At 47.0% G+C, this 21338-nt stretch overlaps 2 protein-coding genes and 1 long non-coding RNA gene across 6 annotated transcripts; 1 reads left to right on the top strand and 2 right to left on the bottom strand.

Annotated features, from left to right (window-relative positions):
* Positions 1 to 11441: 11441 nt before the first annotated feature.
* LOC100274334 (putative DUF231 domain containing family protein) lies at positions 11442 to 16314 on the top strand. 2 transcript variants are annotated; one of them, NM_001148695.1, is made up of 5 exons: positions 11798 to 12405; positions 12505 to 12685; positions 13619 to 13800; positions 13868 to 14023; positions 14096 to 14443. In NM_001148695.1, exons 1-5 carry the CDS (start codon positions 11873 to 11875, stop codon positions 14424 to 14426), a joined length of 1383 nt encoding a protein of 460 aa, NP_001142167.1. In that variant the 5' UTR covers positions 11798 to 11872; the 3' UTR covers positions 14427 to 14443. The 2 variants fall into 2 exon arrangements, with proteins under 2 accessions (XP_008654642.1, NP_001142167.1); XM_008656420.4 differs by having other exon boundaries at positions 11442 to 12405; positions 13868 to 16314.
* LOC100382178 (UBP1-associated protein 2C) lies at positions 13497 to 19624 on the bottom strand. 3 transcript variants are annotated; one of them, XM_008656984.4, is made up of 2 exons: positions 18146 to 19624; positions 13497 to 14758 (listed from the first exon to the last, which is right to left on the bottom strand). In XM_008656984.4, exon 1 carries the CDS (start codon positions 19491 to 19493, stop codon positions 18147 to 18149), a length of 1347 nt encoding a protein of 448 aa, XP_008655206.1. In that variant the 5' UTR covers positions 19494 to 19624; the 3' UTR covers positions 13497 to 14758; position 18146. The 3 variants fall into 3 exon arrangements, with proteins under 3 accessions (XP_008655206.1, XP_008655205.1, NP_001168409.1); XM_008656983.4 differs by lacking the exon at positions 13497 to 14758 and adding an exon at positions 15944 to 16325; NM_001174938.1 differs by lacking the exon at positions 13497 to 14758 and adding an exon at positions 16037 to 16309 and having other exon boundaries at positions 18146 to 19554.
* Positions 19625 to 20003: 379 nt separating this feature from the next.
* LOC103636064 (uncharacterized) lies at positions 20004 to 21054 on the bottom strand. The gene is made up of 4 exons (XR_002264472.2): positions 20824 to 21054; positions 20511 to 20570; positions 20363 to 20426; positions 20004 to 20291 (listed from the first exon to the last, which is right to left on the bottom strand). It is a non-coding gene; the product is annotated as an uncharacterized lncRNA (long non-coding RNA).
* Positions 21055 to 21338: the final 284 nt, after the last annotated feature.

A 21338-nucleotide genomic window follows, 5' to 3' on the forward strand; every position in this document is an offset into this window, starting at 1 on the left:
AATCTTGCGTCGGCTACTCCCGGCTCCTTAGTCCATGTCGTTGCCACCCCTTCACGCTTCCAATCCGGCCTTAGTGAGCCTCCCTACTTCCCTAGTGGCCCTTGGCTCTCGTCCCCTTTCCTTGTAAGGTACGACCGATTAAGGGAACATACAATCGATCCAATCAATCTATTAACTAGTTTATTTACATTCTTGCCCTAGAAGTAGCATCAACAAGTCTTTCTCATCGTAATCTTTACCTCTCCATGGGTCGACGTCGTTTAGAGACGTCTTGGGCAGCATGTCAACCCCCGAGACAACCCTACGATAATTCCTCTCTGACAGGGGTCCTTCACGGTGGGCGAGATCCAAGGTCTGCAGAAGATCCACGAATCCCTCTACGCGCCTCGCGGATGATCTGTGGCTCGTATGCAGACGGTCCGTGTAACACCCCAGGTGTTACTTAGGGTTTTCACTCAAGACTACACTATTGAACCCAACATCACATGTGGTTTAGTTTGAGCAAAAGACACCAAACTTGGGGATCAAGATCCTAAGTAGGTGTAACCCATCTTAGAAGTCATGCCTTGGCCTTATCATGCACTAAAGAGAAGAGAATGACTCAAACCCTAATTCAAATCCCTTGTAGGCAAATGGAGCCCTAGAGGGGATTATGGCAAAAAGTCTATGTAAATCACATTGTCATGACTTGGACTAATTATAAAAGTTGTAATATACTTAATACCCTACAAAACATAGTAAGAGTGTGACCCCAAAAAGGATTCAGAAGAACCCCAAAAAGGTCACCAAAGAGAAGAGCATAAAAGAAAAATCAGGATTTGCTCAAGTTCAAAACCGACCCTCTTTCAAAGATCAAACATGTTCACTTTAATCCCAACCTCAAAACCTTATGGCCCAATTGACAAAATGGCGCCCAAAGACCCCTAGAACACCCTGGAAAAGTTTGAACCCAACCCTAAGCCTTTTGACACGACTTGGCATGGCTTTTGTCTCGGTGTGGACAGCTCTGACAGAGCCGACTTCCCACCCCCATATCTCTCTACTCCTACCGTATCCTTGCTTGGAACTCACATCAAAAAGGTAGGATTTGGTGCAGGGAAGAGACTGTACATGGGGGTTTTGCCAAGATCTGCACGCTAAGGCGATCAAATCGGCCGTTTAACCTGGCAGAAGTAAACCCCCACGTGTTCGACGTGGGCTAACACTCGGGGGCGCACTCAGAGCACGCCCGCACGCGAACCCTGTGCATCCGCGGCCGCACCGTGACCATGCCCGTGTCGCGGCTATAAAGCCCACCCTAGTGCCCGGCTATCTTCCCCGTTGCCTCCTCTGTACCACGCCTAACTCCCCCGAGCTCGCCCATAGCTCCGGCGACCTCCCCGCGACCCGCCAGAGCCGCCCGAGGGCAACCACCGTGGCCAACCCCTTTCCCGCCCTCCTTCGCTCGATCCAAGCCTTCTAATAGATCCCCTAGGAGGCTGTGAAGCTTACCTGAGCTTGAACCGAGAACCCGCGCCACCGGAATAGCGCAATCGTGCTCGCCGGAGTTCGGAACCCCGCCGGAGCACGTGGATCGGGTAAACCTCTGCACCATTTCTCAATTCGTTGTGCGCATGACCTCTACATCACCCCGTGGAGCTCCTCGTGCGCTTTAATTGAACCCTACCGCCGTGGTTTGGACGGAGCAGGAGCCGCCAACGACCTCCGTCGCCTGCGCTCGTGGCCAGGGCAGCTCCGACCACCTCTGACGCCGACCCGCACACCGACGTGACCGTCGTGACCTCCCCGACGTCACTGACCACCCCGCCGGAGCTCTACTGCCGCCGGTAAGCCTCGCCGCCGTAATCTTTGTCGCGGGTACTGTTAAAGCCAGCCAGGGAGCGCGGGTTAGATTTCGGCTAAGTCTAGGGGGTTTTGTGCAATATCAGTGACTCATGCAAATAGTAGACCGAGGACTGTTTTGAGAGAGAAAAAGGAGAGAAAATCCAGGGGGGTTCAGCGCAAACCTGTATTTCTTTTCCCTTTCGAATTTATTCTTCTTTTAAATATTACAGAGAACTAAATAAATGCATAACTTGAAGAATAATTATCCAAAATTTGTCAAACCAATTTTGCTAGACTTTGTGAAATATAAACTATCAGACAAAAATAGTAAACCCCATAGTTCCTGCATTATTTTCTAGAGTTTTGAATTAATTAAGAAAACTGCTCAAAACTTAATATTAGGAGGAAAAATAGAAATATTATTAGACCAGGGTTAAGAAAAATAGTGGAGACACTAACCTAGTAGTTACACTGTATAAAATTAATAAACACCCCAGTATACAAGGTTAAGGAGAGTTTGTTCACTAAAGCTTGTTTATGCTCAAACTTAGGAAAATTAAGAAAAGGGATTAAAAATGGAAACCAGAGGGCAACCATATTTTTCCTAGCATGCCTAAGTTATGTAGTTCACAAGAAAAATCTATTGAACCATAGTCCAGTGAGAGGAAATTGTACTCACAATTATTCATGAAAAACAGAGAAAACTTTGAAAAAACATAAGAAAATAATCCTAAGGAGAAAACACCCCTACCTTAGGAATAACTATTCTTGTGCTAAGAGGAACCTAGGAAAAATACAAGTTCTGTTGTTTGATATTCTTCAAATAGCAAGTTAGTTATAAGTGTCTTTTTGGCATTAAACTTTAGAAAATCATAACTAAATAACCACTAGATAACCCTCTGTGATTTTTGGCACAAAAGCATGTTATTAACCATAGATACTAGCAAAAATAACCCTTAGTACAGAACCCACACCTAGATAAGGGTTGTAGTGCAAAGTAACCCCTCTGCCCCAACTTTTGTTATTTTTGTCCAGGGCATGTTCTGTTTATTTTTGACCTCAAAATTTTAGGACAGACTTCAGAGCCCAATATTCACCCACTGTAATGTTTACAAGATTTTTGCAAATTTTGAAATCACTATTGTAGTTCAAACCACCTTAAGAGCATAAAAAGACAATAAAAAGAGGAATTAGTAGTGGAGATTAATGTTGCCCTAACCAAAACTACAAAACCCTTGAATACCTGATAGAACCTTTAAAGGGCAATCCAAATCTTAATCCACTATGTTTACCTCTAAGCAAAACCTCAAACCTAAATTGATAAGCATAAACCTCAAGAGCTTCTTATAACAAAGAAACCCTAAGTTATCAACTAACTTAGTTTTTCTTCACTAAGCATAATGATTATTAAATCCTGCATAATCATAGCATACGTATTTCTTATTCATTGCATTCGATAGATTGCAACATCGCTGACGGAGAGTACATCCTCGTGCCGGAGCAAGGAGTTGCTCAGGAGGTAGCCCCGGATCCAGCACCAGAGCCTGCCATCGAGGATCTGCCTGCCCCAGCTTTGGAAGGCAAGCCCCGGTTTTATGCATAACCTATTCTATATGCTATTTTACTGCACTTAATGTTTGTAGGCTTGTATTGTGCACTTAAGTGTAGGAGTTGTTTGGAACCTTAGTTGCACGACTCAGGATACCTTTTGAGATGGATACTAGTATGCTAGGTCGAGTAGCTGTTTTACTAATTAGGGATCTCGGTAGAAGTCGAGTGATTTTTCTAGCACTCACGCGAGGTCAGGAAATTGATTGTATCCACCTTGATAACAGAATGATAAGGGTCTGTGGACTCAGACCCATGGGGGTTGCGATGTCTACGAGACGAAATTGGAATAAGGATTAACGTGCGGATACCTGTGTCAAGCGTTTGAACGTACTAAGCTCATGCCGAGAAATATGGTAAATCGGTAAGCCTAGTACCTGATTGAACCTGGCAGCAGATTGCCCTCCTCACGCGACCTGAGACGTGGTCTCCCATTCCGGTTATGGTGGGTACAAGTGCGGTCACTGCACGACGGCAGTCGGGGTCAGTGAGGCATTGTACGCCAAGGCGGTGAGCCCCTCTCTGCTGACGGGGAATCGATGGGGACAGTTGATGTGTGTGGGGACGAAGTGCCTCGCCATGTCGTGTGTTTAGGTTTACCTTGCAAGGATAAAAACTCGATTCGAATCGTCTGCTTCTCGCAGCTAATGAGACTGCTTGATCCATTGTACTGCATTGAGTAACAAGTGGAAATGTGATGATTTAGCAAAAGATGTTGATTGCTAAATTGCTTGATACCATGAATGAGTAGATAGTACACATTTAGTCTTAAGAGAGACACTAAAACTGGAAAAAGCTAAAACTTGATTTTTAGACCCAGCTAGTGCTTTTGGCAACCAAACCCCTCAGCCACACAGCTGCATGTCTAGAGGTAGAGAAGTAGACTCCTCACACCGGGTAAGTCTAGCTGAGTATTAGTATACTCAGCCTTGCTTGTGGCATAATTTTACAGGTTCTCTGGAGGACATGGTTGCTGGAGTGACTTGGTCGTTCATCTTGCCACCGGGTTGGACAGTCGAGTGGGACCCTACCTCAGCCGAGGAGGAGCATGAGGAGTGATGGGATAGGCTTCCCCATCTCTCTGTTTACTTATCGTTAGTTTTATTCCGCTGCATTCCGAACAATGATCTCCACTTTTGCTAAAACTCCGATGTTGATGTAATAATTTGATACTCCTTAATGTATGGTTTTATGCTTTATTGTATTTATTATGTGCCTCACCATCGAGTGAGTACGTGGTACTTGATCCTGTTAGTGGCCTCGTCGGACTAGATCCGAGGGACTGACGTGTTATTCCTATTTAAGTGTGGTCTAGCCTCTAAGGCGGGACTTAGGCACTTAAGTTGGAATAATTCGGACGGTTCCGCCACAGTCCGCACGTCCGCGGAGAAGGTCGGAGCCTCTCGCGGATGGTCCGCGCTCGCGTAGAGAGGATCTCGAGGTCCTGCATGCCGTATGCGTGTCATTGGGTTTATTTGTGATTGGCCCTAAAAACAAGCCAACAGCACAGATACAGTTTTTATCTCGTGGATATATGAAATCGTGAACCATATATATGAGTGTCCTACCGCCCGCTCCAATGCCTGCCATCCATCTGCAGCACTAATAAACACCGCGCGCGTTGACATAGGTCGCCCTCCGCGACGGGCTGGATGAGGAAATGGCCTTGTGGGGCCATCTTGTTAGCACCTCAACAGCACCCGTCGAGCAGGCAGCTGAGACAGTGGACGCGGAGCCAATGGGCCGTCGAGAGAGAAGGCCCAATGTCCGTTATGCCGGCCCAGAGTGGCGGCTGTAATAGGCGAGAGTGTGCGTGGGTGTGGCAGGAAAGAACATAGTATTGTTACATTTCGTATTCTGTACTAAGTAGCTACTTTCCTCCACCCAAAAACCCTCTGTTCCTACCCTTCTTCTACCTCGCGACACCGTCACACACGGTGGCTGCTAACATCTGGTATCAAAGACCACCGATCGCCGAGCCTAGAGGGTGTGCCTCACTACACTCGTCGCGCACGGATGGCAGGAGCAACAGATCCGAGTATCGCCACGGCGCTGGAGGACCAAGCCCGCGCACTCAAGATGCAAGCGAAGACGCTCGACTCAACTCAGAAGCTCCTCCAGCGGATCTGCGAACGCTTCGACGAGCAGGATGGGCGCTGGCGCGAACTGGAGCACACGGTGGCTACCAACGCCTCCGAACTGTCGACGCTGCAGGCCAAAGTGGATGCGGCGGATCTGGAGCGCATCGTGGAGGACCATGTCGGGGCACATGTGGAGGCGTTTGAGCGTGCGGCCTGGCTCCGTCTCGATGACCTCGCAGCAACAACCACAACAAGGGTGGTGGCACTGGAGAACGTCCACCAGGTGTTCGACACCTGGCGCCCACGCGTCGATTCCTCCATGGACGCGATGCGGGCGGAGCTCGCCAAGGTCTCCCGCTTCCTCGAGCGCGGAGCACGCTCGGACTACGACGCGCACACCGGCTTCCTTGGTCCGCACGAGTCGGCAGCGGCCGGGCCTTCGGCTCCCGCAACCTTCGCCGACGGCCAATTCGGCAACCGCATCGACTCAGCTACACGGGAGGGTGGTCTAGGGTTTGTCTATACCCAAAATCATCCCCCGGCAAATGGTATGCACGAATTACCTCCGTTCCAGTTTATTCCCCATACGCCTATCCAACCAGGTCCAATTCCACACTTGCCTTTCCAGTATCATCCACCGCCTGGTCCTTTCGGTCCTCGCCCACACAATGCATCCTTACCATCACCTTTAGGCCATCTTCCCAAGGTCAACTTCCCAGTTTTTGATGGGGACAGCCCCAAATTGTGGCAATCTAGGTGTGAAGATTATTTTCACATGTACAGTGTTGACCCGAGCCTCTGGATCCAGGTTGCAACCATGCAGTGCACCGGACCCGCAGCTCGCTGGTTGCAATCCGTCAAACCATCGCTATACAATATGTCGTGGTCCCAATTCACTCATATGCTCCTTGAACGTTTTGGGAAGCATGAACATGAAGTCCTGATCCGTCGTCTTTTCCATTTGAAACAATCCGGTTCGGTGTCAGATTATATTGACCAGTTTGCCCAATTACTCGACCAACTTCGAGCATACCAACCAGTCACCGATCCTCTCTATTATACCATGAAATTCATAGATGGCCTGAAACATGACGTTAAATCAGTTGTTATTATTCAACGTCCCCAAGACTTGGATACTGCCTATGTTTTGGCTTCATTGCAGGAGGAGGTGGGCAACTCGGCTAAGAAGTGGGACAGTCGACGTTGGGAGCCTGTCCTTCAAGCAAAACCATATGCTAAGGGACCTATGCCTTTACCACCACCACCAGGCAAATCTTCGTCAGGGGGTTCCGCGCCATCATATACTGAGAGGCCTCACCAGGACATGCTCAAGCATCCTCCATTAGACGATTGCCTGGCCAATGTGTATGCTTACAGGAAGGCAAAAGGGTTGTGTTACAAGTGCGGCCTCACTTACTCCAAGGGTCACAAATGTGCCGACATTGTGCAACTACACTGGGTGGAAGAAATTTGGAACCAATTCACCCCATCCGAGTCTGAAGAACCTGTGGATACAGTGCCTGCCGAATTGCATGTTGTAGTCATGTCTCAAGCCGCTCATGGCGAAGTCTCTGCAACTAAAACAATGAAGTTTCTGGGTTCCATTCAGGGGATCGACCTGCTGATTTTATTAGACTCCGGGAGTTCCCATACATTCATCAGTGCAGCAGTGGCGTCTCAGTTAACCGGTTGTTCTCAGCTTTGCCAGCCTTTATCTGTACAGATTGCCAACGGGACGCGTCTCATCTGCTCCACAGAATTCCCTAATGCCACTTGGTACCTCAATGACTATCAGTTCACCTCCACACTGAAAGTGTTACCACTATCCTCCTATGATATGATAGTTGGTATGGATTGGCTACAATTACACAGCCCCATGTTCGTCCACTGGACCGACAAATGGCTTACTGTTCCCTATCAAGGCACCACTGTTAAACTTGTCGGTCTTCAACCCGGGGGTACCCAATGCTCAGTTATGGAGATCCTTTTGGGGCAGAGCAATGAGGCAGTTATGGAGGTATATTCAGCTGAACACATCTCAGAGAAGGATCAGTCTATTATTCATTCCCTGCTGGTGCCCCTGCAGGACCTACTTCTTCGGTTCTCTCATGTGTTTGTTGTCCCCCAGGGTCTTCCTCCCGAGCGTGACTGCGACCATCACATTCCACTAATTCCAGGCGCACGCCCAGTCCAAATGAGACCCTGTCTCTATGCCCCAGCTCTGAAATCAGAAATTGAGAAACAAGTGGCTGACATGTTGCAATCTGGCATCATAGAACGCAGCAAGAGTGAGTTCTCTTCGTCCGTAATTTTGGTGAAGAAAAAAGATGACACGTATCGGTTCTGTGTAGATTACAGACACTTGAATGCCTTGACAGCAAAAACCAAATTTCCAGTGTCGGTCATCGACGAATTTTTGGATGAGTTACATGGGGCAGCATGGTTTTCTACCCTTGATCTGCGAGCAGGGTTCCATCAAATTCGTTTGGCACCTCATGATCAGCACAAAACAGCCTTCCAAACCCACCACGGCCATTTTGAATTCAAGGTCATGGCCTTTGGCCTCTCCGGAGCACCGGCTACCTTTCAAGGAGCAATGAATCGCACCTTGGCACCATTACTCAGATCCTGTGTGTTAGTTTTCTTCGATGATATCCTGGTATACAGTACTACCTGGGAGGATCACTTACATCGCCTAGAGCTGGTGTTGAATCTGCTCGCACAGGATCGTTGGCAGATCAAACTTTCAAAGTGTTCCTTTGCCAGACAGCAAATTTCATACTTGGGGCATGTTATCTCCCATCAAGGGGTTGCTACTGATCCTGCCAAAATTGATGCTGTCACGTCGTGGCCCCTCCCTACTAACTGTAAAGAACTAAGGGGATTCTTGGGCCTGGCGGGGTACTATCGCAAGTTTGTGCGCCACTCCAAGCCACTTACTACCCTATTGAAGAAACATGTATTGTTTGTCTGGACCAGCGAGCACGATCAAGCATTTCAGGCATTAAAGTCAGCTCTTTCTTCTGCGCCGGTTTTGGCTTTACCCGACTTTACCAAACCATTTGCCATGGAAACAGATGCTTCCGGCACTGGCATAGGAGCTGTGCTTACACAGGAGGGCCACCCCTTAGCATTTGTCAGTCGCGCACTGGGTGTCAAGAATCAGGGACTTTCCACTTATGAGAAAGAATATCTCGCTATCCTCTTAGCCGTCGATCAATGGCGGCCATACCTGCAACATGCTGAGTTCATCATTTATACGGATCAGCGCAGTTTGTCACACTTGACTGAGCAGCGGCTGCATACACCTTGGCAACAGCGAGTCTTCACCAAATTACTGGGCCTCCAATACAAGATCGTGTTTAAAAAAGGCGTCGAAAATGGGGCTGCAGACGCATTGTCTCGACGCCCTCCTGTTGGCTTAGAAGTTTTCAGCGCCTCCACTGCTGTCCCACAATGGCTTTCTGAAGTCATCCAGAGCTACAGCAAGGATCCCAAAGCTACCAAGCTTATCACCGAATTATCAGTCCAGACTTCTTCCCAAGGACCATACTCGCTCCAGCAAGGGTTGATCCGCTATAAAGGTCGGGTCTGGGTAGGTGACAATGTTCCTATTCAACGTCAGATTATGTCAGCCCTACACGACAGTCCTCTTGGAGGTCATTCCGGATTTCCAGTCACATACCGCCGTATCAAGCAAATCTTCGCCTGGCCTAGGCTCAAGCAATCTGTCTGTGACTTTGTGGCTGCCTGTTCTGTCTGCCAGCAAGCCAAACCAGATCGCGCTAAGTATCCCGGCCTTCTTCAGCCATTACCTATTCTCGACCAGGCTTGGCAAGTGGTATCGCTGGATTTCATCGAGGGTTTACCACGTTCCGGTTCAGCTAACTGCATCTTAGTGGTGGTGGACACATTTAGCAAGTATGCTCATTTCATTGGGTTGCTTCACCCATTCTCTGCCCTGAAAGTTGCGCAAGCATTCATGACCAATGTCTACAAGTTACATGGTCTCCCCCAGTCACTGGTTTCGGACAGGGACCGCATCTTCACCAGTCATCTATGGCAGGAGCTGTTTCGTTTATCCGGTACCAAGCTCCAAATGAGCACTGCTTATCACCCCCAGAGTGACGGACAAACAGAGCGTGTCAACCAATGTCTTGAGACATTTCTTCGCAGTTTCACACATTCCTGTCCAACCAAGTGGTTTTCCTGGCTGCCCCTAGCAGAGTTTTGGTATAATACCTGTCCTCACTCATCGTTGGGTATGTCCCCATTTCAGGTCATGTACGGCCGCGCTCCTCGCCAGTTTGGATTAGTCCCTGCAGATGCGGTTCACAATTCTGATCTGGCCGAATGGTTAGCTGACCGGGAACTAATGCTTCGGGTGATTAAGCAGAATCTGTTAAGGGCACAGCAAAGAATGAAACACCAGGCCGATAAAAGCAGATCTGACCGTGAGTTCTCTGTGGGGGATTTTGTGTATGTTAAGTTGCAACCCTATGTTCAGGGATCAGTGGTTGTCCGTGCCTGCCATAAGCTCAGCTTCAAGTACTTTGGACCCTTTCAAATCATTGCTCGCATTGGCAAGGTCGCCTATAAGCTGTCCCTGCCAGCATCCGCCACAGTGCATCCGGTGTTCCATGTTTCACAGCTCAAACCATGCACACCGGCGCCCAAACTGGTCAGTCATGCTTTACCAACTACTAATCTTGATGTCCAGTACCCTGCACAGACCATCGCTCCGTCTCTCGTGGTGGTACATCCGTCGACCAAGTCCTTGTCCGCTGGTCTGGCCTCGACGCCACCTTGGCGACCTGGGAGGATGTCGAAGCCCTGAAGTCGACGTTTCCAGATGCTGGCGCTTGGGGGCAAGCGCCAACTCAAGCAGGGGATGTCAGCACCTCAACAGCACCCGTCGAGAAGGCAGCTGAGATAGTGGACACGGATCCAATGAGCCGTCGAGAGAGAAGGCCCAATGTCCGTTATACCGGCCCAGAGTGGCGGCTGTAATAGGCGAGAGTGTGCGTGGGTGTGACAGGAAAGAACATAGTATTGTTACATTTCGTATTCTGTACTGAGTAGCTACTTTCCTCCACCCAAAAACCCTCTGTTCCTACCCTTCTTCTACCTCGCGACGCCGTCACACACGGTGGCTGCTAACACATCTTCTCCATCGGCCCATGGGAAACCCGCGCCCGGATTCGGCTCGACACGAATGGGGGGACGTATTCAAAGCTCCGACACCCCCTCAAGCGTGCAAATCATTTCCGTGCCCCGGATCGCACACACCTCCCACAGGCCCGGCCCGGCATCCTCATTGCGCGCGTCATCCTGCGAGCCAGAACGTTACCGGTTCTTTACGCGACGCGATACAATCATGCATGGACTCGATCTCGCTGTCAGTGGAGGCTCCATCATCCATCCAGTGTCCCACCAGCTAGCTTCTTCCAGTGTCCCATCATCGCTAGCTTTCCTCTCCGATCCAATACGTGTCCGTCCTCGTGTTGGCGAGCTGGAGCGAGGCAAGGCACCCCCACGCCCACGTTGGCCGCACTGCACAGCACAGGCAGCAGCATGCTGTCCGCTGCGAAACGGAGCGTGAGAGTTCGTAAGTAACACAAACTATTGAGCCCATTCAGATCGGCCTAAAGTACGTACGTACCTTTCTCAAACAACCGGCTAGCTAGGTAGGCGTAGGCATATGCGTACGTGCAGGCCACTTTGATGTGTGCCAAGGGGGGCACTAGCTAGAATATTTAATTCGCGTGCAAGTTGCAACGGTCTCTTCTAGCACGAGCACCCGTGATTAAGAAGGCGAGAGATGGTGCTTGAGGGTAAGAAAGTATTTAACAAGATGTGGCTAGCTAACCCTTGCGAGCCAACTTCGAACTAATCCGAGCCTCATCTTTAAGCTGGCCGAGCGGAGTTCTTTCCCTACTCTGCAGTGTAAACAGTGTTTTACACCGGGGTATACATGTCTCTGGCCTTAACTATTGACTAATTAAGCTACCTACTATCACTCAGTCACGTGACAACACAAGAGTGTGTACATATACAGACGGTGTAGCGCATAGATAACAGCAGCAGCGGCGCACACATATGGGTCGTCCCAATCCCAAGTCCCGACCAAAACCCCAACCCCTCCCCACCAAACCCGGCCAGGGCGCCCAACCAAAACCTCCCAGCACAGCGCACCGCGGCTCCTCCACGCCTCGCTCGCCGTCCGTCCCCGCGCTCTCCTGCTGGTCCCCGGCCAGTCCGTCACTCCCGTCTCGCTATGTAATCACCCTGCCCAGGACTCCATACTCCAGTCAGTCAGTCACTCCACTAGCGGGCTCGCCGCCTACAGCTAACCAATAATGGCGGATCACCCCATGAAGCCACCAGCTTCCGGCTCCATGTGCGCACTCGCCTGCCTCTTCCTCCTCTCCGCCGGCATCCTCCTCGCCGCCGCCGTCTACCGGCCGTTCCAGTCGCGCGCGGCGGCGTCGTGGGACCCATTCTCCAGGGTGCAGCAGAAGGAGGAGGCCCCGGCGCCGCCACCGCTCGCCCGCCGCGGCTCGTACCGTGCTGCGCCACCGGCGCCAGACGCCGTCTCACCATCAGCCGGCGGCCCTGCTGACTGGAGCCCGGACGACGACGACGACGCCGACGCTGGACCGCCTTCACCGGCCCCGGCGCCGTCCGAGGAAGGATGGGGGGACGGCGACGAGGACGCCCAGTGCGACCTATTCGACGGAGAGTGGGTGGAGGACGCGGCGGGGTACCCGCTGTACGACGCGGCAGAGTGCCCGTTCCTGAGCGACCAGGTGGCGTGCCGCCGGAACGGGCGCCCGGACTCCGGCTACGAGCGGTGGCGGTGGCAGCCCAGGGGCTGCGGCGGCACCACGAGGTTACAAGCATTCGTTTGGACAACTGTACAGTGCATCATATTATATCCCTAACTCGGGCATCCATGCCGGCCGGTCCGCCTTCTCGCCGTGTTCCACAGGCTGGGCGGCGCGGAGGCCCTGGAGCTGTGCCGGGACAAGCGGCTGGTGCTGGTGGGCGACTCGCTGAACCGCAACATGTGGGAGTCGCTCGCCTGCATCCTCTACGCGGCAGTGCCGGACCGGTTGCGGACGCGCCTCATCGACGACGCTGGCTCCGAGTACATGATCTTCCGCGCCATGGTAAGTGCCTGCCTGACTGCCTTTGCGCGACCACGCTATTTGTATACACATGATATCATGTCGTTTAGTTACTGTTGACCAACCTGCTACTCAGATCCTCGTGTGTCGAACGCACTTGGCTTCGTTCGGTTACAGATGGATTTAGGGAATTGAAGGGGATTTAATCTTCTTCTATATAAATTTATATAAGAGGAGATTTAATCCCCTCCAATCTCTCTCAATCCACTTCAAAGCAAAAGTTCTTAAGATTTTATTTGGGTACTCTAGTATTTACCCCAATCCACGTATATTAAGGTAGATTAGAGTATAAATTAGTTTAATTTACACATCTATCTGCCTCAATATATATAGATTTAGGTCAATACTAGAATACCCAAACTAGCCCAGGGCTTTCGTTTCACCGTTAGTCCATATGAATTGGGTGGTATTAAGTCGGTTTAAATCCATAATAAATCAAAATACATTCAAATTCTAATCCACATGGGACAATGCTACCGTATTTCAAAATAAGCATGGTTCTAACAAAATACTCCTCGAAATTCCAAAAAGTAGGGCGACCATTGAACGTGGACATAATTGTATTTATATTTTTTGCAATAAGAATATGATAACGTCATTTTTTATATAAATATATGTATCTGCACAGTGAAACTTAAGTTCCGTATGGTTCCTCAGAGTAAACTTTAGTCCATATGTCAACCTATTAAACCTAATCAGTCCATAATTCGGTCATGTGAACCTAGTAGTGGAAGAGTCAAACCGCGTGAGCTGTGGCTTGTGCGTGTAGGTTCCCAAAATATGGCGCCACTGATTTTCGGGTGTTGTAGATGTTCTTGAGATAACTTCAAGATGTTTTCAAATTTCTTGAGCATGCTACAACCCTAATGTTCACTACTTTTTTATTACACTACCAAATTTCAAAAATAAAAACAGGATTATAATTGCTCCGTGGAGTTCTTCTGGAGCCCCTTCCTCGTGAAGCTCGAAACAAAAGACAACAAGACCAAGGCACTCGAGCTGGACCAGCTGCCGCCAATGCTGCAGCGGACGCTCGGTGCTGACGTCCTCATCTTCAACACCGGTCACTGGTGGACTCACACCGGCAAGCTCAGGGCGTGAGTAACACATATGCTCTTCAGAATGCCAAATTCCATTTGCCACAGCTTATCGATCAGCATGCAGGTGGGATCATCTCGAGTGGGGCGGAAAGACGGTGCAGATGGCAGGTGAGGAAGCCTTCGATGGAGCACTGAGGACCTGGGCTAGGTGGATCGACTACAATATAGACCCTAGCAGAACTCGAGTTTTCTTCCGAAGTGTCTCACCTGAACACAAGAGGTCCATATCTCGAACAACAAACATTCAATCCAACTACATTAGTCAACTTACTACATTCCTTCTATCGTGCAGCGTAAATTGGTGCTACAACCAAACGGCTCCTATCTCCAGGGGGAACATCGCTCCATGGTTTCCACAAAGTTTGATAGACATCATCGAGAAAAACATCAAGAGGATGAAAACGCCTATTGTATATATGAACATCACTCGCCTCTCAGAACTCCGAATTGATGCACACCCATCAATTTACACCATCACTCACGAAGGAAAACCACTTAGCAAAGAGCAACGGCAACAACCACTCACATACAGTGACTGCAGCCACTGGTGCCTACCAGGGCTACCTGATACATGGAACATGCTTTTGTTCAACTTCCTAATTAGACCTCTCCCCAGTACATAAAAAGCTCGGGTGTTTTCAATTGTTCATCATTCATGTATTTCTACTAAGGTGAGGTCATTTTTTGGACAGTAGTTTATCATTATCATGTTACAGAGTGAATGGCAAATCAATCAAAACGGAGGGCTGTACAAACAGAGAAACATGATACACAGACATTACCGCAAAGAATCACAATATACATACATTGCAACATTGGTAAACATTTACATTGAAGAACATAGATACAAATTTACATCGACGAACATATACCACTAGGATCAATAAGGCAGTTCTTATCGCAGGCTCGCGGGGAGAGAAAATGCACTCAATGGCTCAAATCGACTAACCTGCCTCTGTCCCAAATTAAAAACCATTTTAGGTAATTAATGATTGATGTATGTATTTTATGTCTCTAAATGCATAATCATCCATTTGAATTTGAATGTAGATATAAAACCCAAGAGCTAAAACGAATACTATTTTGGGACGTAGGGAGTACCAATACAGCACAATTCTTATCGCAGGGGGAAAATAGCACCTCAATGGTTCAAATCGAATAAACAATCAACTCCATTCCAAAATATAAGTTATTCTAACCTCTTTTTTAAGGTGCATAAAAGAGAGCAGACCCATGGCTCCCGGAAGGGATAAACTGACAAGCCTTCCCCTAGATGCTGATAGGCTCATTCAAACCCAGGATATTGACTGAGACAGCTCTCGCCACTACATCAGACATCTGTCCTTTCTTAGATTCATAGCTTTTACTATATATCTAGACATAATACATGGTTAGACCTGTGTTTCTGTTAGCCTCTCTAGATAGTAATTATACTCTATCTATTCCAAACATCCGATCAAAATTGACACATTACTATGTATCTTGACAAAATCTATATTAAGTTGCATAGCAGGACAGAACAAATTACAATTTCGACTATCACCAATGACAACACCACTGACCCAGACAGCAAACAGCATCACAAACCCTCCATATTACAATCCAGTCACTATAACTTCCAAAGCAAAACTAACCCCTCCACAACACAAAATAAAAATTTCATAGCAAGAAATGCCAAACCTGACTTCAAAAAACAAACAAGAAAGCTTTTCCTAAACTTGTTAGGACCCAGCAGATCACATTCACCTATATATAAAATATAAATACAAAATACTAATAACAATTGTTTAACTAATAAGGCTATCTCCAGCAGCTTATCTATCCCCATACCTTGGGTAGAATGCTGCAGACGGCCTAATGACAAATACAGGTAAACACAAAATTCCAAACCATCTTCAGGTTTCAATAGCTGAAATCTCCAGCTACCACCCAAAATCTAAAAAGGTCACGTTGACTCAAGAAAAAAATACAAAAGATTAGCAGTTGTTCAGATTTCTAATCTGACAATAACCATATTAATTATAATTAGCTATCTGTGTCTCAAGGAAGATATAAGACAATATATAAATTCTAAAGAAAGAGATAAACTGCATTACAGTCACCAATCGCTCACCAAGAGTATCAACAGATAGACAAGACAAATAGAAATCCATAAGATTAAACACATCATCATACCATGAAAATAAAGGGGTTTCATAGGATAATACGACAATAATCAACACAACACACACTTAATGCAACTTCACTTATCTATATAGAAAATGAAACTGCAAAGCAGTCATGACTCATAAGAAAGTACATGTGAAGCATTATCACGGCTAAGCATTATCACAACTACCTAGCTTCATGTATCCCTTAATAAGGGAAACTGCGAGTGCAAACTCATTCCACATTCCATTCCAGATCAGAAGTAGCCAGAATATGCAAGGCATCCATGTAAGCAGACAACACTTCTGAATTCAGCACAACCATTTCAAAGGATATGCTCCCAAGAGTTGTCACACACCTGAGTCACACATTCACTAGAATTCAATCAATAATTCAGCTGAGCACATATACAAGTACAAAATATATATAATGCAGAATTAGAAAATAGATATATGATACTCAATGCATTATTAAGCATATAAACTATTGAACTTACAGACTATATTTTTCAGGGTATGCAATATCAAGTGTAACAGTTATAATAACTTCACACTGAACTTGCAAACCTTTAAGTGCAAATATATCGCATAATTATTTGGTTCAGAAAGAGGATTGCAAAATATTATTTCAGCACAATTAAATACATCTAATCACTAAAACTTGGGTCAAACCCTATTTATGATGATATAAAAAAAATATTCAAAGAAGTTCAAAAAATAACATGAATCTTCTCCAGTCAAAAAGAAAGCACAATGGACAGTGCACCAAGGTTAGATTTTTTAAGCATATTGCATTGGCCATGATATATGTACAATGTTAATAGAAGAAAGACATAACTTTAGAAAAGCTTATGAAGCCGTCATCATCCATAACATCACAGCAAAACTTAGACCACAAAAGAACAATTCTAAGCATTCTAATACAAATTTAAGATTTAGGTGTATGCAACTAGTAACTTTGTAGTATAGAACAAGAAAAGAAAATCTTTGGGATCAACGCCTCGAGCATGGGGTTCCATCACAAAATTTTGCCAATGTTCATGCCCAAGTACACGAATACTGAAAAACAGCAGTGCCAATACTTGCATGGTATATGCAATGAGTAGGTTGGTTTATTTTACACACCACAAAGTACATAAAATAAAGTTATTTTACACACCACTAATAACAATGAATAATCCATGATAAGAATGAGTAAGGAAAGAATGCAAATGAAAAGGACTTGCAAACTAGTGAAGAAGATTCAAATGCATCAGTTGACAAAGCAACCAATATGCAACGTAAACCTAAACTAGTCATCATACCAATCTCAAATCTCAGATGTCAACAAACATCTAGCATCAAGTACATATTAGCAAGTGATATACTAAGATCAAGTAAATAGCCAAGGCAGATACACATTATCGGTCATCATCATGATAAAATCTACCAAGAATAACAAATCTTGATGATCCCAAGCAACAAGATAAGACAACAAATTAGAATCCAACAGGCACATGCGCAAGTAACAAGGGCGAATGAATAAATTTGTCACATGAACAACAAAAGAAACTCCATGGAAAATGATGGGTGTTGCCTCAGACACTGACCACCAAAGAGTTAAGCTATGCTTAGAGTACCTTCCACACTACCAAGGCAAATCCAATGATAGACCCATACACCAAAGAAAAAGTTCCAGAGCAGGAGAACACATTATGAAATAATGGCAACTACAGTATGGAATCTAAGGTCTATTACGTTGACACATTCACAGTTAACAACCTTGAAACTATGCCCAGCAATCAACTGCATTAATACTGTAATTATCTCAAGTCTTATACAAAGCATCATCAGAACTTCAGTGAAAGAATTTGACTTCAGTGACCAAGAAAACCAATAAAATCGGGATAAGTAAACACTAATCAGCCGATCACTAGTTAGTGCCACAAAGGCCTTAAATCGCTTACAAATCATTTGAACTTAATCAATGAAAATATTTGATTTCCCATCATCAAAAGCAAAGAAAAAAGAACTCTACCAACATAATTGGCAAATACATTAGTCAAGTACTCAAATTCATCCAAGAGAAGCTAAAGAAAATCATCTATCAATCAATGCATGTTCCACAACACATCCAGGTTTCAAAGCATCATACTGGAACAGTAATTAAGCTATAAATAAAATTAAGAACATATGGAAGCGGTGTAAATGATTACCTTAGAAATAAGGTGGCACGTTGGGATACATAGGAGGAGCCCTGCCACCTGGCCCAGGAGGAGACATTCCACCTTGAGGGTCGTGGCCTCGGAAACCAGAACCTGGAAGAGGGTAGTTTCCTCCTTCACCAAATGCGCCTGCAGGCAGCCCACCTGCTCCCTGTTGCATGCGGTACATGGAGCCTCCACCCATTCCAAGGCCACCATATGCCCCCATCCCAGCAGCACCAAACTGAGATGATCCCCCAAATGAGCCACCACCCAATCCCCCAGGCCCAAATCCACCAGCACCAGCCAACCCAGTGGGCACCTGGCCTCCCACCGACCCTAACCCACCTGCGCCTCCTCCACCCATGGAAGATGGCATGTTAGCATAAGGGTTTGGACCCCCAAACCCACCGCCAACGCCACCAAAACCAAACGAAGGCATACCACTCCCAGGGCCACCATACTGTGCTCCCATTTGTGAACCAAGCCCCAGGCCTCCCTGAATTTCCTGCGGACCACCCGGCAGCATCTGCTGTTGCTGTTGCTGCTGCTGGTTGCCAGGTCCAGATTGCTGTGATTGCCCCTGCTTCCCCTTCTTCCCATCTATGGCAAGCTTGCATACAAGCTGGTGGCTATCAATTACCTTCACCGAGTCCACCAGGGAGGCCTGCGCACCCTCAGGTGTCTTATATACGAAAAGTGCAAAGCCCCGGAACTTGCCCGTCTGCTTGTCAAATCCCAGCGGCCCCTCCTCAATCTCGCCGTAGGAGGCAAAGTGCGCAAGGAGACGCTCCGACGACATGTCTGCAGGGACGTTCCCAACGAAGATCTTCCGGAGCGACACATCAGCCACAGGAGCACCGCCACTGCCGGGAGCCCCAACGGACGGCCCGCCTGCCGAGCCGGCGGCGGCGAGCTGCGTGACAGTCATGCGACCGTCGATCTTCTTGGATGGCTCCTTGAGTGCGAGGACGGCGGAATCGGCGTGGCGGAAGGTGACGAAGCCGTAGCCCTTGGACCGCCCCGTGGATTTGTCAGTGATGACGACGGCCTCCTCCAGGTCACCGTAGGCGGAGAAGATGGCGCGGAGCGAGTCGGATGTGGTCTCCCACCCGAGCCCCCGAATGAAGAGCTTGCGCAGGGCCGGGTCGCGGTCGGCGGCTGCGCGCACGGCATCGAGCGCGTGCGCCGAGACGAGTGCAGCGGCGGCCGCGATGTCCGCAAGCTGGTCCCGGGAGAGCGGCTCGAGGAGGCGGAGGACGTCCTCGCGGGTGAGACCCAGCGTGGCAGCCCCACCGGCGGGAGAAGCAGTGACGGCGCCGTTGTCGTCGGGCTTGCGCTTCTTGGAAAACGGATCCATGGGGGGCGAGGGTAGGGAAGGGGAGGCTTGAAAAAAACCTAGTTAGGGTTTGGCGATGTAGCGGCCCACGGGGTTGGAACTTGGGACGAGGACGACGGGAAGCAAGAGGGATCGGCGACAGGATTTCTAAAAGTATACACATGGGCCGGGCCCAGACCAGATTTTCATAAACAAAAGACTTTTACATATGGACGTAAACTTTTCTTCTGAAAGGGCTAAACTCTTATGAAATTACTAGGTATGTACCCGTGCGTTGCGACGGCGTACAAATTATTCGATAAATTTTAGTGCACAACGATTACATAGATGAAGCGTTGTTACAGGTTTTATATATCACATAGGTAGATGGATAGTTGTTCAAACACTTATCTTTGGCTTTGCTTAGTGAGTCCTAAAATATTAATGGTTGGTATCATACATTTTTCATTTTGTAATAAGCACACAACAATACAGATGGAAAATGAAATATAAAAAGTAGACAAAATTAAGAGACAACATACAAAACAAATGCCTTAAGATCATTGTAATTCTTAACCAAAATAGTAGCACAACATGTGGTTCCATGATTCCATTAGACGAATCAGGTGCACATTCAAGAAATAAAATCAAGGGTTGTTCAGGAACAATGACTAATAGTAAATTTTGAATTACGCACAAACAAGGAACTTTTGAAACTTCTAAGATAGCATATAGAGTGGAAAAAATAAATTACACATTTGTTACACTCCTCCAGTTCCCCATTTTTATTGGAATCTTCCTCCTGCTCTAGGTCATCACATTTCACATTTGAGGCAACAACTACATGATAACAAAATCAGCATCAAACAAACAGTGTAACCAAAGAAATTGAGGAAGTGAAATCCTCTAACCTTTTGGTTTGCTGCACATTGCCCTCCTCTTTTGGGTTGTCACATTTCACATCTGAGATAGCAGCTACATAAAAAATTAGCATAAAAAACTTGTTCACAAACAATCACAGGTAGATGCAAGTTGATTTGGGAAAAGAAATCTTTTCACCTTTCGGTTCGTCTTGTTGCACCTTCTCCTTTGATGCGGCCACCACCACTTTCATCTTGGCTGCCACCACTTTCATCTTGTTATAGATACAACTAAGATTTGACTATTCAAATAGGTTTTACTTTTACAGGACACAAAAAGTCAGTACTTTAGAAAATAATATATTTGTTTGAAGCAAAGATAAATAAAAGGAAAAAATATATCGAATGAAGGTAACTCTAGCATAGAAAATGAAAGGAGAAGATATATGTCGAGATTATTTAAAGATTGACACTGCCTCAAGAAAGGTGTGAAGAGGATAGGAAAGGCCCACCTTGGTAATCAGCCATGTGGCGTGCGCCTGGTAACTGACGTGATGAATTGATGAAACTGGATGCCTCAGCCTTATTCTATCCTAGTCTGGAGTCTGGACTCTAGAGAATGGACTCATCGGATCTCCTCCACTCTCCCTAATGGACATGACCCCTCAAGCTTCCATGCCATGGAGGCGATCGCCTGGCCGCCGTTGGCCAGCAATATCCCTCCCAGAGCTCTCGGTAGTGGCGTAGTCCTTGACTCCCAGAGTTGTTTGTGATCACACAACAAATCATGAACATAGTTTTATAATAAATGTTCAAAAGGCTACATAACATCTGTAAACTTACAAAAAAATACAAGAAGTGTGTGTCTAACTCGTATGAAAGGGGAACCAAGGTCTCAAGAATATCATAGGGGATTTAATTTGTTGATCATTTGGTAGCATGGTGGATATGGAATCATAAAAACGAATGTATCTTTGTGGGTGCAGAGGTCAATTTCAAAAATAAAATCAAATAAATCGTGCAAGAT

The sequence above is a fragment of the Zea mays genome, chromosome 8 (genome assembly GCF_902167145.1).
Source record: "Zea mays cultivar B73 chromosome 8, Zm-B73-REFERENCE-NAM-5.0, whole genome shotgun sequence".
NCBI lineage: Eukaryota > Viridiplantae > Streptophyta > Magnoliopsida > Poales > Poaceae > Zea > Zea mays.

What these genes read in the sequence shown, in the direction of transcription:
- LOC100274334 (XM_008656420.4), top strand. Translation starts at nt 11,873, where the DNA reads ATGGCGGATCACCCCATGAAGCCACCAGCTTCCGGCTCCATGTGCGCA. An exon ending in GGCTGCGGCGGCACCACGAG is followed by an intron (nt 12,406 to 12,504) that starts GTTACAAGCATT and finishes CGTGTTCCACAG; the next exon opens with GCTGGGCGGCGCGGAGGCCC. An exon ending in ACATGATCTTCCGCGCCATG is followed by an intron (nt 12,686 to 13,618) that starts GTAAGTGCCTGC and finishes AAATAAAAACAG; the next exon opens with GATTATAATTGCTCCGTGGA.
- LOC100382178 (XM_008656984.4), bottom strand. Translation starts at nt 19,493, where the DNA reads ATGGATCCGTTTTCCAAGAAGCGCAAGCCCGACGACAACGGCGCCGTC.